This window comes from Dendropsophus ebraccatus, chromosome 1, assembly GCF_027789765.1.
Source record: "Dendropsophus ebraccatus isolate aDenEbr1 chromosome 1, aDenEbr1.pat, whole genome shotgun sequence".
Taxonomy (NCBI): domain Eukaryota; kingdom Metazoa; phylum Chordata; class Amphibia; order Anura; family Hylidae; genus Dendropsophus; species Dendropsophus ebraccatus.
The window spans coordinates 215711913-215730508 of record NC_091454.1 but is presented as its reverse complement, the minus strand read 5'-3'; the positions used below and the strand labels follow the sequence as shown (position 1 = coordinate 215730508).

Below are 18596 nucleotides of genomic sequence, written 5' to 3'. Positions count from 1 at the left end.
CGACATAATGAGGTTTAACACCTGTGTTCAATACAGGAAAACACATAGGGGCAGATTTATCATCCGCGTTCCTGCCGTACTCCTGATGGGCGGGCGCGGGTGGGCACAGCAAGGTTTATCATCGGTTACATGTGAAAACAGGAATGAATCATGGCAGAAAGTTACACCTGCTCCCAAGCAGGTGTAGATGTCTGTACCTTTATTAACAGGCGTGGGCCTCTTAGTGTTTGTTAGGTCATTGGCATAGCAGTGATCAGTGTGAGCAATCTATTGGGACTATGTAATATTCCCCTAGGGGGACTTAAAAAGTGTAAAATAAATAAATGTTTTAAAAAACATGCCTAAGCCCCTCCCTCAATAAAAGTCTAAATCGACCCCTTCCCATTTTATAAATAAAACACATAAAAATAATACAATTAATTAACATATTATATGTCATTAGGTGCAAAATTGTCTGATCTAATAAAATAAAGCAGTGTTGTTCCCGCACAGTGAACGGCGTGAAAAAAAGCTTTTAAAAACGGTTTTAAAAAAGCCAGGAGTGTTGATTTTTTATTACATTTTATATATTAAAATTTTTTATAAAAAGTGTTTAATACGCCTGATCTACACGAATGTGATACTAATAAAAATCATGACGCAATAAATGATGCCCCAAACAGCCCCGTAGGTGGAAAAATAAAAGCGCTGTAAGAGTCACAATAGGGCCATTTAAAAAAGGTTATTTTACTACTTTTCTGTGGTCTTTTATGTATTTTCAGGCTTTTGATAGGAACAGCTCTTTTGTCTTTAGCCCAATTTCCTGTCTGTTGTACATCTTCTAACAGACTTCCTGTTGCTGTGTACTGCACACACTAGTCAGGAATTCAGCCAACTCTATCTCCCTCCCACTAACCTTTCTTGGTTGAATTCCTGGCTAGAGTGTCCAGCACACAGGAACAGGAAGTCCCATACAAGAGCTACACCAGACCAAATGTTGGAAGTTGGGTAGAAGACAACAGAGCAGACAGTTTGCATTAAAAGCAGAAGGGAAACATGTAAATAACTTTATTTACCAAGATATGTTAATTTATTACACAACTGAAAATAGGTCTCACTATCAGACACCCCCTTCAGGCATTCACACATTCTAGCATTTCCACATCCCACTTCTCACTTCTGCCTTCATCCTCATAGCTGTTTTGATTTGTCTCCTCGTCGTTCTTCTGTTTGATGTATTTGCAGCAGTCCAAGAAAGCGTCCACACATTCTTTGCCTTCCAGGATGTTTAATGCTCGTCTTTCACAGCTGTGACCCATCGGATTGCTAAGCATGCCATCCATGCAGCATATCCTCACTGGCCCACTGTACTTGGAGGCTGAAAAATATGTTTTTATTGACAACCATAACAAATCTAAAGCCACGTTCAGAAGAGGGCTCAATGAATAAGATCAAGCAATACACACTACAGGTAAAAACAATAAAAAATCTGAGCTCCATTGATAGTGTAGGTATAGGTTGCGATATTTCCCTCCTGCTAGCTTACACGATACTCAAAAAATTAGCTCATTTATTATGTCTCCACAATATCCATCTATTTAATTCTGTTTTACTATACTAAAATGTATGGAAAAGAGTAAAGGAAAATCTAGAAAACAGTATTAGAGCAATAAGATTAATGATCATTTCCCACCACCCATCGGCTCACCATAGGTATCTTTCTGTTCGATCAGTTCTGCAGAGGAGCGGCGTCTCCGAGCAGCCCGGACCTCACACTTTGGATCTGATGGGGAAAATATGGTTGATGAGTATCATGGATCATACTCCTGACTTTTTTGTCATATTCACTTATTCCCTCTTTGTCTTCTCTTTTAAGTCTCCACATTACTTTTCCCTCCTTTACTCGTCCCATCTTCTCCAATCACCCTATGGAATTCTCATCTTGTTAGATACGATCTTCTGGTCTTATGATCATTTCACACTTGTTCTAAGGACCCCCATACTCTATGCACCTTTCCATAATCCCTTAATTAGGATTTGCCCTGTATCTTCTCCCTCTTCTTGTTAGCCTCTCATATTGTGTGCCTCAAGATTTTTCTAATGCCTTGCCCTTCTTTTTTTTTTTTTTACTTACTATTAAAAATTCTCATCACAGTTTTTTCTTCCATTCTCCCTTCCTCTAATCATCTTCTCACATCCTACCATCACAGCATCTCTCATACTTCTCCCCTCCTCTTTTCCTCTTATTATTCTGTCTTTTTTCTCCATTTCTTCGATTCCTCTCATTTATTCTATTCATCCTTTAGCCGCCTACTGTTCACAGATTCTCTCCTACTTGTCGACTACACATGATTTCCTTTACCCATCATCTTGGCTTCTCCACTACACGTAACCTCCTATCACCTTTGTTTCTCCTATATTTCTCTGCTACACATGACTTCTTTACCCATCATCTTGGCTTCTCCTATATTTCTCTGCTACACATGACTTCTTTACCCATCATCTTGGCTTCTCCCATACTTCCTCTCTACACATGACTTCTTTACCCATCATCTTGGCTTCTCCAATATTTCTCTGCTACACATGACTTCTTTACCCATCATCTTGGCTTCTCCCATACTTCCTCTCTACACATGACTTCTTTACCCATCATCTTGGCTTCTCCCATACTTCCTCTCTACACATGACTTCTTTACCTATCATCTTGGCATCTCCACTACACATAACCTCCTTTCACCTTTGTTTCTCCTATATTTCTCTGCTACATATGACCTTCTTTAGCCATCACCTTGGCTTCTTCCATATGTCTCTCCTACACATAACTTCTTTTACCCAAAACCTTGGCTTCTCCTATACATCTCTCCTACATATGACCTCCTTTACCCATCACATTGGCTTCTCCTACACTTCTCTTCTATACACGACCCTCCTTACCTACAGTATCACCTTTGTATCTCCTATACTTCTCTGCTACATATCACCTTCTTTACCCATCATCTTGGCTTCTCCTATACTCCTCCGCTACACATGACCTCCTTTACCTTCTTTACTTCTCACCTTTGTCTCTCCTATACTTCTTTGCTACACTTGACCTTCTTTTACCCATCACCTTGACTTCTCCCATACTTCTCTCCTACACATGACCTCCTTTACTCATCACCTTGGCTTCTCGCATACTTCTCCACTACACATGACCTTCTTTACCCATCACCTTGGTTTCTCCCATACTTCTCCACTACACATGACCTTCTTTACTCATCACCTTGGCTTCTCCCATACCACTTTATCTTGTCTTCTGGCTGTGTTGCCTATTGTTTTGACCATTGCTCAGACATTTGGTCATGGAAACTGTCTATGTATGATCCCATTAAGCTGATCTAAGCCTGCTACAACCTAAGGAGGAGTTAAAAAGGCGTTCCCAAGCCCCTGGGGTGCTGCAATTTGAAATGCTTCCTCACTTCTCCTCTCTTGGGGCTCAGCTTCTAGCTGAATGTCAATCGTGCAAGCAGGGTCAAGAATGTGAGGGGGAATGAGGAGACGTTCCAGTTTGTACCATTTTAAGAGATTGGAAACACCTCTTTGATACTTTGCACAGGAGAATAAAAACTTTTTTTCCCCCTACATCTTGGTAGCACGGCTAGATATCAGAAAGGTACCATGTGTCTCCTAGACGCCATGTGTCGCCGTGGTCCCTTTTTTGATCCACGGCCTGGTTCCCGTGCATGGTGCAGGTCTATTACTGAGCACCGGCCGTGCATGAAGCAATGGAGATGAGCCAACCGGGTCCCAGCGTGGCGATATGCCCTCCTTTCTGTGATGCGGCTTGTCTCTATTTGTCATCTCTTCATACTCTATCCTTTATTGTTTCTACTATAGATCTCCTCTCTACTCATCACCACTTCATTTTCTCCTCTTCATCGCTTCTCCCATACCTCTTTTCTGCTTTATTCATTGTCATATTATCTCCTTCACAGTTTTCCCCATACCTCCTGTCTACATATAACCTCTGTATACCATTTCTTTCTAAGTCTGTCTTATACCTCCCTCCTCTTCCTTGACACTCTCCTTCTAAATGCAATAGGTAAAAGACAAGTTCATCTCTATAGAAAAAATACCATATCAGTGGTTTACAGCAACTTACCTACTCTCTGCTGGGTTGTTAATTGGGAACTTGCTTTCAGGGCCAATCCAGCATCATAAAACACCCCCATATTATTGGCACCGCCTCCAGGGGTGCAGCCAAGGTCTGATTTCTCTATGGAGTCCCACACCTAGAAAGATAAGACAGATAGGGACCCTCATAAATGGATTACTTGCCACATTTTGATGGAATGATGATGGAATTTAGAATGGTCCTCACCTTCTTTTGGGAAATCTTAAATTTGCTGTTCAGCACATAGACTCCTTTGTCTACAGCCACCAGTCCAACATTGGCCATGTGATCTGCTTGCAGTTTCAGCTTCATGGAAGCGCCAGGGCTCTGGATTGAGTTGTCTCGGTCTTTGGCACCCGTCACCAACAGCTGTTTTGAAGTATAATATACAGTACAGGTGTTTATTTCAGAAAAAGCAAAGCCAAAATGCTGAAAAAAATGCACATCAAGGGAGGTGTATGCCTATCATATATATCCCATAAAAACAGCAGCAGCATACAGATAGATTTGGGTGGGGGTGGGGAGGTGAGAGGTCTGGGAGCTGCCAAGAGGAATCTAATAGGTCATGATATCTTCCTGTATTTCACAGGAAGTCGGCTGACCCTGAAAAGAGCATTTCCATTAAACACCCACAATAAAAACTGATTTTTAAGGGAGGTCGGGAACACAATAAAGAACCTATGTCTGCCCCACAGCAATGCATTACTGCTCCCATACCTCTGTCGGCATTCTCCCGCTCTCCTTCCTGCAGTGTCACAGACTAATGGATTGCCTGCTCAACCAGGCAGTGACTCTGGCGGGACACTGCTGCAGTCACTGACTGACTGGCTGAGCAGACAATCCATCACCTGAACCGGGTACCCGCCCCAGTCGTGATGTAACAGGAAGCCAGGAGAAAATGAGTTCCGATGGCAGTCATATAACTGGTGACTCATCATTGCGGGGAAACGGGGATGAGTAAGTATAACAAGTAAGTATACATTCTTGTTATTTTTCCCCCCTGCCCCCTGCCTGCTATGTAGGTTTTGATTTCCCAATACTTCTCCTTTAATGAAACGTATGGATTAAGCTGTGTTGTAATGAAACAGATGGGACTGCACAGCTACTGATGGTGAGAGTGCATTATTTGGGGGAAAAAAACAAAAACTTGGAGTACTTCTTTAAGTTTTACCCGCCGCTGAAAACAACTTGGGGATATTTATAGAAAGTAAACTCAACTTTGGCAACCAATGCCAGGAACCTCTGCCATAGCAGATAAAGCCATGGGATGCATCAGTAGGAGAATAGGGACACAGTTTTGCTTCAATACAGATCACTAGTGAGACCATGCATGAACCTTTATATAAGAAAGACATGACTGGAACGGTTGCAGAAGAGGGCGACCAAGGTAATGAATAGAATTGGTGGTCAGCAGTGCCAAGACAGATGATAAAACTGAGGCTTATTTAGTGTGGAAAACATCTTAGGGGCGATCTGATCCAAAAGTACAAATACATGAATGGACAGTACAGGGATCTTTCTAGTGATCTTTTTGTACCCAGGCCAAATATAGAGGAAAGAAGGTTTCAACATAATTAAAGACGCAGATTCTTCACTATAAGAACAGTGAGTCTATGGAACTCTCTGCCACATGGTGTTGTGTTGACTGATGCAATGAACAAGTTCAAGGGAGGCCTGAAATCTTTTGTTGAAAAACATAATTTTACAAGTTATGGGTTTTGAGAAGAGAAGAGTCATTGGTCCAGAGATTTATTCTGATTGCCATATCTGGAGTCCGGCAGGAAATTTTACCATATTATGGGGCACCTGGCATGTGCCTCCTAAAGGTATTTTGCCTTCCTCTGGATCAACACAGTAGGGTTACAGGGTGAAAATAATGGACTATATTTTTGTAGCTTATCAACTATGTAGCTTCAGTATGTATTGTCAGTCACTTATATCTTCCAGTCTTTGTTTCTTCACTGAAAAGAGAACACTTGGACGTCATGTATCTACTTCTATATCTCTGTATATTATGGACCTTATGGGCAATAACTTTGTTTTTTCAGATAAGGTGTCTTACCGTTCCCATGCACGTGTCGGTTACATCCACCCAGACAGAATCTGAGACAATCTCATTTCCAACCATGTAATATGCAATTATACGGAATGATGGGATGAATTCTTCTGTGATGGGGAGAGACATGGTAACCAAGCCCTGTCCCTGCAACTGAGGTTGCCTGTCCACCTTCAGAATCCTGCCCTTGTTCATGATCTAAAAAGAATGGATGGAAAGTATAGAAAGAAGATCAAAATTCAATCCAACTGCTTATAGCAGCCATGGTTCCTTACCAATTCTACAATCAATTATGTTGTATCATGTTGTTAACATTTTATTATGGAAAATGTAAAAACTGTTTACCAGATAGGTGAAGTGTTGATTCTGGTTCTGATCAGCAGCGTTGGCGTTACGAATATTAAAAGTTACTGCAAGATTTTCTCCAGGTTTGACCTCTGAAGCCAAGATACCAATGTGCAGGTAATTTCCACTCGACTGGTAAGCATTGGCCATCATGGTTGCCGATGCCTGATGATTATCTGGTATTGTAGGAAGTGCTGTTTTTACCTGTAATATAAGTAGAGGTAAAAGAAGAACACAGCATAACACGTCAATAGTTTAAGGCAAATTATTTATGAGCAAAAAACTTTGCTGTTATAAGGTCTTTTCGACATTAGGCTGACCACAGGTTGTGATTAGAGATGATCGAACATCGGGAAATCGTAGGTTCGTTCTAACTCGAACATTCTCGAACCCGCCACATTTGATTGCTGATGCCTTCCCGGTCCGTGCAGAAGCAGGAGCGTGCCTGGGGACGACCTGGAATTCCAGGATTCCCGGAATTCCAGGCGGTCCCCGGGCAAGCTCCTCCTTCCACTTGGACCAGGAAGTCATCAGCAATCAAATGCGGCAGGTTCGAGAATGTTCGAGTTTGATCGAACCTACGATTTTCCGATGTTCGATAATCTCTAGTTGTGATCAGCTGTCATCTGGCAGCAAATATTTAAATTCACTATGGGAGAAATAAAGCACCTCACAATAATTATTAAACTCAATGAGATGTCAAGAGCACATTCCACCATGTCAATGGGGTTGTCCAAAGAGCGGAGAAGGTCTTCCGCAACGAGAGGGGGAATGTCACGAGCATTGCATGTGGCAAACCAGCTCCGCATACAATATCCAATAGCTGCCCGATGACACTACAACATTAGTACCATCAGGCAAAACCCACAGTATGTGTTTATACTCTTCTTGTCTTGGAGGGAATACTTGTGAGACGACCAGAGGGAGAACGTTGAGCGCCGGGGAGCAGAACAGGTGGGACCAATCTGCTCCCCAGAACATCCCTTCAAGCTGCTTTTCAATCTGTCTATTTTTTTTACAGGATACTCACAGTAACTTTAAGGGCCTTTACATCTGACCGGGTGTTCAGTTTCAGCCTGGCTGTCCCCTCTGGCCCTGTTACACCTCCCACCTTTCCCGGTTCGACAACGACCGGGATCCGTATTGCTGGAGAACCATCAGGGTTTATCACTAACACCTTTGGAAAAAAGAAATGCATCTTAGGGATATACAGGTAGAATTAAAAAAAAAACGAAAAAAAAACATTAAAGTGAAGATACAAGACAAGTTCTCCAAAGCTTAAAGAGAACCTGTCTGCTGTTTTAGACTGCCCGAACAAAGGGGCAGAATCATACAGGGACTGGATCCCTCAATCTAACAATAATCTGTCATTAATGATTTGTAGACCGCTCTCTATCCCAATAATGATAAGTGAATGGAGTGAAGTGTATTATCATGCATAACATGGAAACATTGCTGCCTCTTTTGCAAGAAAATAGCTGTCCCCCCCCCCCCCCCCGAATCCAGGATAGCCCCTTAAAGGGGTAGTGCACCCAAAATTTTTTTCTTTCAAATCAACTGCTGCCATGAAGTGCCAGAGATTTGTAATTTACTTCTATTAAAAAATCTCAAGCCTTCCAGTACTTATCAGCTGCTGTATGCCCAGCAGGAAGTGGTATTATTTCCAGTCTGGAGAGCAGGAGAGGTTTTCTATGGGGATTTGCTCCTTTGCTGGACAGTTCCTGACATGGACAGAGGAGGCAACAGAGAGCACTGTGTCAGACAGGAAAGAAAACACCACTTCCTGCTGGACACACAGCAGCTGATAAGTACTGGAAGGCTTGAGATTTTTTAATAGAAGTAAATTACAAATCTCTGGCACTTCATGGCAGCAGTTGATTTGAAAGAAAAAATTTTTTGGTGCACTACCCCTTTAAAGTTCCTTACAGAACAGCAAAAATAACCACCGTGTGGATAACAAGGTGCTTTAGGTACTCTATGTAATTGATAACATGTCAAAAGTGTACCATAAGGTCAAAGGACATTCCAGGCTTGAAATATTTGGAGGTTTTTGTAAATAGAATTTTAAATGGGGACTTCACAATATGTACATCTTCCAGTTCACCTTCCACAATTTCGCTACCTAAAAGGAAGATAAGAGTTCATGGGGTCAGTCAGACAAATATAGGCCAATATATATATATATATATATATATATATATATAAATTTTTATTTATTTTTTTATTTTTTTTTTCACCTCAACTCTTTGAAGAGTTGGATCAAAGCAAACAAAAAAAAGGAAGGCTGCATAAAAAAAATCAAACCGAGTTAAAACTAAAAAGCCGTAACATATTAAAATATAAGCGCAATGAGCACTCTATCCAAACATCATGCAGAGCCTGAATAACATATCACACTATACTATATAACTCCAAATCACACAGCCTAAAAAATAACATTGCTGTTCTCTAATAATACTGTCATTCAGTCACAGTACAAAAAAACCCTACCTAGATGCTCAAGATTCCAACCATGAATCCTTAAAAGTGATGAGGGTTCCAAAATGGTGGTGGCCTTGCTTGCCTTACAATGATCTTTTATTCCCTCTTCAATATGAATAGGTGGGATGCTTTACATGTTTTCCAAATAGCTTATATGAATGGTTTTAAAATCGGCAATAAGCTCAACAATTGTTCTACAATGTGCAACTCCTTAAAGAATTTTTCGTTACACATACTTACCAAGATCTAAATAATATATTTTTTTAAATAGTGAAAATCTAACAAAATACCGTACTAACAGACATTGAAGCACTGTCAAGAATAAAGACGTAGGCTAATATAGTTTGTAGATATGCATTACTTAGGAAGTTATATATAGATTACATGCTGTATGTACTGTATAAATGTAGACTTGATAACCCAAGGGCATTAAGGTTTGTTGCAATCTGACAGTACTCACCAGAATCTGTGATGACAGTAATGGACATATATAAGGTGTACTCCAACATGTCATCATCACTTGTAAAACTTCTTGCAAGATGCCGTTTCTTCAACACAGCAATTCCTTCTCCATCACTAATCTAATAAACAGAAAATGGCCATCACAAAAAATTGGTCGGCGCTAAATGGTGGTAAATGAAAGAAGGAAGAATGGAAGACAAATGGAGAGAAAAATTTCACAAGAGGCGTGTAATTATTTTAATTGTAAAACAAAAATAAATAAATAAAAGCCAAACATTTAGGATTATTTTCCTACCGGAATTTTTCTTAGGGTGTCTGGTAGACTGGTCCTGACACCATCTTTCTTGACCCCAAATATTACAAATGCCATGCCATGTACAGGCTTCCCATACAGGTACCTGATAATAAATAGAAAATCTGAGAAACCAAAATATAGAAAGGCATACAAACTGTAGGATGAACAGCCCTCCCCTATGGATGTATCCAGGATCAATAGCACTCACACCTCATAGATGTACTTACAAGTACTAACAGAGAGACATGTTAAAAGATATTACTCCTAGTCATCCTCATCATGACTATTGCTGCAGTGTCATCTGTTACATCCCGGCTCTGCTGCATCCATACATTTCATTATTGTATCTTTTTTTATATATAAAATTTGAGCAAACCTTTATATATTCCATTCATACTGTACTTACTGTGCTTTAATGTCCACTACAAATTCTTTAGAATCTACATGAAAATATTTCTCCCCCGGAAACAGCTTAATTTCGAATGTGGGTAGGACTATATGGGAAAAAAGTAGAAATTGTTACAAAAAAATAAAATGCGGAATAAAGTGATATTGGCAGTGAATCCCATAGTTGTATCCTATTACCGTATTCTTTCACTTCAAAGTTTGTGGTGTAATTTTGCTGTGGAGAGTCTTCAAATTTTGCTGCTATGGTCCATACACCCACACTGTAGGGGCAGAATAATACGGTATTATAAAGTAGGAGGATATGTAATGTTTATGATATGGCAGATATTCAGATAAATGCAATACATTCAATCAGGACAATGTTTCTTGTCATGGCGCTCAGATAACACTATTTCTCCCAGGCTTAATTGTCCAAGAGGTGGGGTGAGATTTGGAAACAGGGCTTGGTGCCGTAAGCTGAGCCCTGTACTTACTACTAGAAGTTCTGTGCTCTAAGCTGGGAGAGCCTAGAGGCAAGAAATGCTGTGGCACTTCACCAGCTCAGTCCTGCCTCCTAGGCACTTAAAATCAAAGGAAGTATACACTTTTAGAACTTATCTGAATATAAGGTATGTCTTCATCTTTAAGCATTTTGGTGCCATCAACATAGTCACCGTACCATAATGAAAACCTTTATATACCTTGAGTCAGACTGCCATGACTAACCAGATAGAGACGCCATTGCTCTTTAAGAGATTATGGAATGTTATGACAAATATAGGTCAGTTATACTGTACTTGGCTTGTCATGCCTCCAAGCGAATGTGTTCGTACTAATTCTTATCCAAAGTAAATGGCATTGATGGGGTATATTCCTAATGTGAACTCTGAAACATCAACTTATCCAGAGAAGATAGGGTCCATTTGCACAGAAAGATTATCTGCCAAAGATTTGAAGCCAAAGCCAGGAATGGATTTGAAAAGAGAGAAAATCTCAGGCTTTCCTTTATAACCTGATCTCTGTTTACAGTCTGTTCCTGGCTTTGGCTTCAAATCTTTGGCAGATAATCTGTCAGATAATCTTTCTGTGTATATGGACCCATAGAGTAGGAAATCAAACCTTTACCTCAGTAGTTCTGGTAGTTTGTAGGATAAGGAGATGATACCGGATTCTCCTTCAGATTTTACTTTCTCTCTGTTGACAATTATGTTTTCAGGTGTCTATAATGAGAAAAGAGAATGAAGATGAAGTGACCAATGTAAAGGGTGTAAAGTAATACAGAGTGACTCCAAAAGTAAAAAACCTGTAACATCAAAGGTAAATGGCCAATGACATAAAATCAAAGAAAAAAAAACGCCATTTAATGGCAAATATTTGCTGTTATTTTAAAACAATGGCTGTTATATTGAAATGATGGCCGTTATTTACCGTTATATGGCGGCCATCCACTCAAATTCAACATTGTGTGAACAGATCCTTTCTGTGTTTTTAATCCACTCCTGGTTTTGGTTGCAACATGAGGACCACAATACTGACTGAAATATACGTGTGATATAAGTGTTAACCCAGCCTAAAGGTAATTTTAGGCTAGTTCGACATTGTTCTCTTCCTTTTGGGGGAGACTTTTGTCAGATTAATATGAGATTGCTCTCTTTCTTTAGGGGTGACTTTGGTTAGGTTAGTATGACATTGTTCTCTTCCTTTTGGGGGAAACTTTTGTTGGGTTTATATGAAATTGTTCTCTTCCTTTTGGGGGAAACTTTTGTTGGGTTTATATGAAGTTGTTCTCTTACTTTTGGAGGAGGCTTTGGTTAGGCTAGTATGAGATTGTTCTCTTTCTTTTGGAGTAGGCTTTGGTTAGGCTAGTATCAAATTGTTCTCTTTTTGTAGAAGGATTTGGTTAGGCTAATATGAGATTGTACCCTTACTTTTGGAGGAGGCTTTGGTTAGGCTAATATGAGATTGTACCCTTACTTTTGGAGGAGGCTTTGGTTAGGCTAATATGAGATCCTCCTTCCTTTTGGATGAAAGTAAATTCTCATGCTCAAAATGCAAAAGTTGACTTACCAGAAATTCGACAACCACAGCTTTATTTATCGGAGACATCTTGTAGTTCATAGAGAAGATACGGTAGAGAACTGTGTAAAGAAGACAGAGAACATAAGTTGTACAGCTGTTCAAGGTGGACAGGTCCCCTGATGAAAAACAGTAGATGGTGCCCTTGATTTCCAGAAGATTTGCCCAAAGCGGGGTGCTTTCCATAAAATTGCACTACCATAACTCATATAATCAATGTGAATACCTGTAGACTCTGGGGTGTAGATTGTCTTGTCAGTCTGAATGAAGACATGTCCACTATCATAGTCCAGCAAGACAACTTTTTCCATATTGCAAACGGAAGATTTCACAGTTACATAGACAAACTGGTTTTTTTTCTGAGCTAAATCTCCTGATGAAATCTGACAAGAAAGAGAAAGAAGACAAATAACAAATCGCCAAAGAGCCAAATCAACAATTGATTGGTATATGTGGGATGTAATTTTGCCGGTTACATTATGCCATGATCTTACCGTGACTGTAGCCGTGCCCAGGAATTTGTTACCATTATTCACGGGGATCTTTTCCTTTGCTAAGCTGAAACCTTTCAAGGGAAAGTCTAGAATCTCGAGGTCGGCCTCGAATGCCCTGTTGTGCCCGTCTATGACGATGGTTTCTTCACTGTCTATTCGTAGCACATTAGGTGTAATGAGTGCACATCTATCGTAAAGCAAGAAAGAAACATCAGCCGAGTATCAGAGAATATTGTAATAAGCAATAGGGTTGGATTGGGTCTATGGGGCCCCACAAAGAGATTTAGAAAGGAGATCAATGGTGGATGATACTATCACAATACAGCCCTATAGCAGTATCATACAGTGTCTAAAGTTTGTGCTAAGCGTATGTAAGACCTTACCTGTTACATAATGCCTTTATTCTAGCGCTATAGAGTATCTGCATAAAACTGGCACAGGCTGCACTAAAAACCTATATGTATTCTAGAAATATTTGGTAGCCTTTTTGAAGGTACTTTTTAACCCTTTTATGACCAGGCCAATTTTCATTTTCGTTCTTTTGCTTTTTCCTCTTTCTGTTTTAACCCCTTTATGACCGAGGTTACTGATACTTGAATGTCCAGGGCACAATGAAGCAATGTTCCTTCCCGCCTTCTAATAGCCATAACGCTTTTATTTTTCCACCTACAAGGCTGGTCGGGGTGTCATTATTTGCACCGCAATCTCTAGTTTTTATTGGTATTATAATAGAGTAAAAGAAAAACGTTGATGACTTTTTATTAATTTTTTTTGGCATATTTTATATGAAAAAATCAGCAATTTTTGGCGTTTCCCCCCCCCCCCCCCCCCCCCCCTCTTTTTGTTCACACTGTTCACTGTGCTGGAAAAATATTTTGATATTTTAATAGATCAGACAATTCTGCACGCTACAATATGTAATATGTTTATTTTTTTATTTTAGCAATTTTTTTTTTATAATGGGCAAGGAGGTAATTTAAACTTTTTGGGGGGTATTTTAAATATTTTAAAAAAATATATATTTTTTATTTTTACACTTTTTTTACACATTTCCTTTAATTTTATGTGTATGTGTGTGTGTGTGTGTGTGTAGGAGGGGGGCGTGGGGGGGGAAGGGTATGTAGTGGTTAAAGGATGGGGGGTTGGTATATAATAGTTAGTGTGTAACATTGATATGTTATTATGTGGTTGATTATATAATTATATTAATTGCAGTGATTTATTGATTGTGAATTTTGCACTTTTTATTGACATGCACTGGCACTTTTTAGTGGGTAGTATGCACATATTTATTTATACTACAACAAGTGCACTTTAACGGACATTGCACTTTATTTTTTATAAAATAATTGTAATTTTTGCACATAGAATACAACACTATTCACACTAGAATATTATGCGATTTTTTAATATAGATTTTTGGCACTTTAATGGGTGTATTATCACCTTTATGTATGTAGATTAGTGTCTGTAGTCTGTAGATGAGGTCCTATATGTATTATTCTGTCTCATGTCTAGGTAGTTGATAGTTCAAACATGCACTCTATTAATTACCTGATTCCAATGGTGGTGCGCCAGGAGGCGGGATCCAGGTACGGGCATCCTTCCAAAACAGTCTCAAGATGCGCAATGCGCATGTCCGCATGCATTCCACGCGGCGGACGTGCGTTCCAGCGCTGAGTGCCGGAAGCGGAAGTGATGTGATACCCATACGACCCGGCACCTGGCGCCGACGTCACCAGCGGCACCATATAAATAATGGGGTTAGACGGGGGTTAAGCCACACCCTCCTGAGGAAGCAAACCATTGCGAAACGTCGTTGAGGGGTATTCGGTGGCAGGTACACAGCAGCAGATATGGGTGAGTGTCTGGGACTTTACGGTTTTAATACATTGTTGGTGTGGACGACGGCGATAATACTAGCACTAACCTTTATATAGGGAGTTTGTAGAATATATATCACTACCCTTGATGTAATAAGAACAGAAATGTATACAATTATACCTGTCTGCTTGCACACTGCCATCTGCTGGTCTATTCTATTATTGCAATTCTTTTTTGTGTGTTGTTATTTTATAATAAAGTAATTGGTTTTAAATGTGAACTAGCCTCACTGTGGTTTTTCTGTATAAAATATATTTATAGAGGTGTTGATGTTGAAGAAATGGTAGACTGGATATAACCCAGGTTGAGACTGGGGTAATTTGGTGATTTCTTTATTATCCAGGTGGAATTAGTGGTATAAACATTTCCTTTACAGTTATACATGCAATCATTAGATTGCATATACTAATCAGTACTATTGTCGAGCTGTACATAGAGTCTGCCTGAGAGCAGACTCTATCTACAGATCGCCGATCTGACAGGATGGAGGTAAGTGGCCTGTTGGTAAGAGGGATCAGGAGAGTCCCGATCAGTCAGTGACAGGTCCTTAACCTGTCACTGACTTCATTACACTTCCTTACACTATACACATTTACAGCCCCATCAGTGCAGGAACGTATATAGGTGTATTAATGACGTAAAGGGGTTAAAGGCCGTAACTCTTGCATTTTTTTTTCCCTCCAGACAGATCATACCTGATACCTTCCCTCAGACGTTTTTATGACACCCTATATATTTCTAACACAGCAAGACGAAGACTCTATGAGCATTTTGCTGTCCATATTACTCCTCCACCAGACAGGGAACCTGGAATCAGGTAGTCCTTCGTAGGGACTTCTTATGGACTATCTAACCTTTCTAATATACTATCTCTCATACATCTGACGTAATTATCTTTACCAGTACCCAACTAACTTGATGTCTGATGTATCCACATTAACGACTGACCCACCATTTCCATGAGGAACCCAGCGCCACCTATAGGGGTAAACGTGTATAAAGGCTTGTTCATACTGAGCAAATTCGTCGGAATACCATGGCGGAGAGCTCTATAGGAAGGCTTACGCGTCTTCCATAGAAACATTGTTTGACAGGGGGAAATTCCGACAAATTTGCTCAGTGTGAACATACATACCCTAAGGCTGGAAACACACACAGCATTTTTTTTTAAAAACTGCCACTGAAGTTTTTGTGCCAAAACTAGATTCAAATAGAATGGAAAATATAATGGGAGGGTTTGTACTTCTCTTTTTTGTTGGATCATCTTCGGGTTTTGGCACAAAAAACTCCTGTGTCTATTTCCAACCTATAGGTGACTTTTTGATCACTTTTTATTCAATTTTTTTCCAGATTTGATGTGATAAAAAAAAAGCAATTTAGAACTTTTTTTTTTTATGCTCACGCCCATTATCATGCGAGATCAAGAATGTGATAATTTAACAGTTTGTTTGATTCCACACACAGTGAGAGCAAATATGTTTTGCAGGATGGGATTTTCTTATAAATTTTTTAGCAGAAATTTGTAGCCCCCGTAGGGGACTTCTACACACAGAAATCAATGTTGTACATATCTGTGCTCCATTTCTGAGGGCTGCTGGAGCCCATAGTAAAGGATTGCCGAGCCAGGATAAGCGCCATTACATCGCTGAGGCCCAACTCAGCAAGTAGGAAGGATTGCCCCTTCACGATTGAACCCTGCCATTAGACCACCAATGATGCATAGCTATATTTAAATGGTTTATTAGGCCGGCACAGCAATAAGCTTGCGCCAGCTATTAGCTGTGGTCCCAAAAGCAACATGGTACAAAGCAGGGTCATGGCGTGACCCCTCTCTGAATCCCCCTAGCGATGCTATGACGTAAGGTTATGTTGTGGGCCAAGGGTACTCCAACGGGGGGATTCTAATTAGCTGGTGTCAGAAAGTTGTATAGATTTATATTTTACTTCTATTTAAAAATCTCAAGTCTTTTAGTACTTATCAGCTGCTGAGGGCACAGTGCTCTCTGCTGCCACCTCTGTCCATGTCAGGAACTGTCCATAGCAGTAGCAAATCCCCATAGAAAACTTCTCCTGCTCTGGACAGTTCCTGACATGGACAGAGGGGGCATCATCATTCTATGCAGCCCAGGTTATATAGATTATATATAAGGTAACATAAACCATCCTATCCCCTATGGGTTATACACAAAGCACCCTATCCCCTATGGATAACACATAAGATTCCCTATTGTTTATAGGTTATAAAAAACTACCCTATTCTCTAAGGAGTATACATAACCATCCTATCCCAGTGGAATAAACATAACCATCCTATCCCAGTGGAATAAACATAACCATCATATCCCCAGTGGATTATAAATAACCATCATATACCCAGTGGATTATAAATAACCATCATATCCCCAGTGGATTATACATAACCATACTATCTCCAGTGGATTAGACATAAGGCATTTTACCCATATAGGGGGGGATAAGCTTTAAAAAAACAACATGAGAACACAGAAATCCACCTGCATAGAAGACAACCTTTTAGTCTGAAAGAGATTTACTGCACTTGGTTCGGCAGCCGGACACACTTTACAACATGTACAGGGAGCAGTCTGGAAAGCCAAATCAACCAGACAGGTTTCTATGTTTTTTTGATACCTTCTTCATAAAGGTAACTTACATTATTATTCCCTTTATTGGGGGAGAACTAAAAATTATTCCCTAAGCGATTAATAGAGATGAGCGAACCTGGAGCATGCTCGAGTCGATCCGAACCCGAACTTTCGGCATTTGATTGGCGGTGGCTGCTGAAGTTGGATAAAGCCCTAAGGCTATGTGGAAAACATGGATATAGTCATTGGCTGTATCCATGTTTTCGAGATTTATCCAAGTTCAGCAGCCACCACTAATCAAATGCCGAACGTTTGGGTTCGGATCGACTCAAACCCAAACCCAAACCCGGTTCGCTCATCTCTAGCGATTAACTAAAAAATTACTCACTGTGTTTGCCCATAGGAACCACTAAGAGCAGACAGCAGGAACAGGAGACACACAACCTTCCACCCCATGATGTCACCAGAGACTGCAGCGCATATGGGAATATATACTGGATGGCGACTGGATGTCAGTAAATAACATGAACGGGTGAGTTTTCAGTTTGCAGTGGGGTCCGGTACAAGAGTCATGTTGTCTTAGCAGTTTCACAATTTTTTTTTTTTCCATTTCCAGAGAATTTACATATTTGTCTTTTTATTACACGGTGTCCAGTAAAGTCAATGTACAGCATGTTCCATAACCTACTGGGACTGTGAGTATCAGGTAATCTTATCATCACCTGCCTCGACAAATATTAGCTCAGACTTATCTCTTCTTGGCTTTCCTTACTGTCCAGCTTATTATTTTTTTTTACTTTTTATCTTGCACATGTAGAAGGTAGCGGCACTCTAGGTATAAGATATGGGTATAGCTATATGCTGGTCTCAGTCGGCGCTCGGCTATGACAAGTGATTCTAACTATGTATAGCAAGAGAAGCATCAATCACAAAGTAAAAAACCAGTTGCACTCACCGAAGTTGTCTTCTGAAGCTTTATTTTTCTTATAAAAACATGGAGACAGTGCGGACACAAGGTGAGCAGACGCTAGGTGAAAGGCGTGGTGACAGCCTGTTTCACGCTCACGGTGCTTTTACGGACCTCCTGGAGGAGGTCTGTAGAAGCGCAGTGAGCGTGAAACAGGCTGTCACCACTCCTTTCACCTAGCGTCTGCTCAAAGCAGATAGGGAACTGGTCACATTCGCCCCAGATGGGAAGCAGAAACCCGTAGTGTGATGGAAAGCCTACGGTCCTTGTTGAAGCCAAAAGTTGGTCTGAAAAGGAATGGAAGCCCAGTCGAGCTGGTAAGCCTGGAGAGAAGGAAAACACTTGTTGCGAGTTAGAAGAGAATAGAAGTTGTAGTGTTTGTGGTAGTAATGTTATTGCATTGAGAAGATAACT

General features: G+C 40.3%; 1 protein-coding gene across 1 annotated transcript in view; it reads right to left on the bottom strand.

Moving 5' to 3' along the window:
- LOC138769599 (venom factor-like) overlaps positions 1 to 17719 on the bottom strand; it is a 43855-nt gene extending 26136 nt beyond the window's left edge. Inside the window, exons 1-17 of the mRNA XM_069948175.1 lie at positions 17604 to 17719; positions 12729 to 12915; positions 12461 to 12617; positions 12226 to 12296; positions 11284 to 11378; positions 10357 to 10439; positions 10178 to 10265; positions 9772 to 9874; positions 9475 to 9595; positions 8540 to 8655; positions 7564 to 7710; positions 6534 to 6737; positions 6195 to 6386; positions 4340 to 4501; positions 4121 to 4250; positions 1688 to 1762; positions 1157 to 1357 (exon numbers count right to left, since the gene is read on the bottom strand). Coding sequence (XP_069804276.1) covers positions 1157 to 1357; positions 1688 to 1762; positions 4121 to 4250; positions 4340 to 4501; positions 6195 to 6386; positions 6534 to 6737; positions 7564 to 7710; positions 8540 to 8655; positions 9475 to 9595; positions 9772 to 9874; positions 10178 to 10265; positions 10357 to 10439; positions 11284 to 11378; positions 12226 to 12296; positions 12461 to 12617; positions 12729 to 12915; positions 17604 to 17671 — 2200 coding nt within the window. The 5' untranslated portion in view covers positions 17672 to 17719. The remainder of the gene's footprint in view (positions 1 to 1156; positions 1358 to 1687; positions 1763 to 4120; positions 4251 to 4339; positions 4502 to 6194; positions 6387 to 6533; positions 6738 to 7563; positions 7711 to 8539; positions 8656 to 9474; positions 9596 to 9771; positions 9875 to 10177; positions 10266 to 10356; positions 10440 to 11283; positions 11379 to 12225; positions 12297 to 12460; positions 12618 to 12728; positions 12916 to 17603) is intronic.
- Positions 17720 to 18596: the final 877 nt, after the last annotated feature.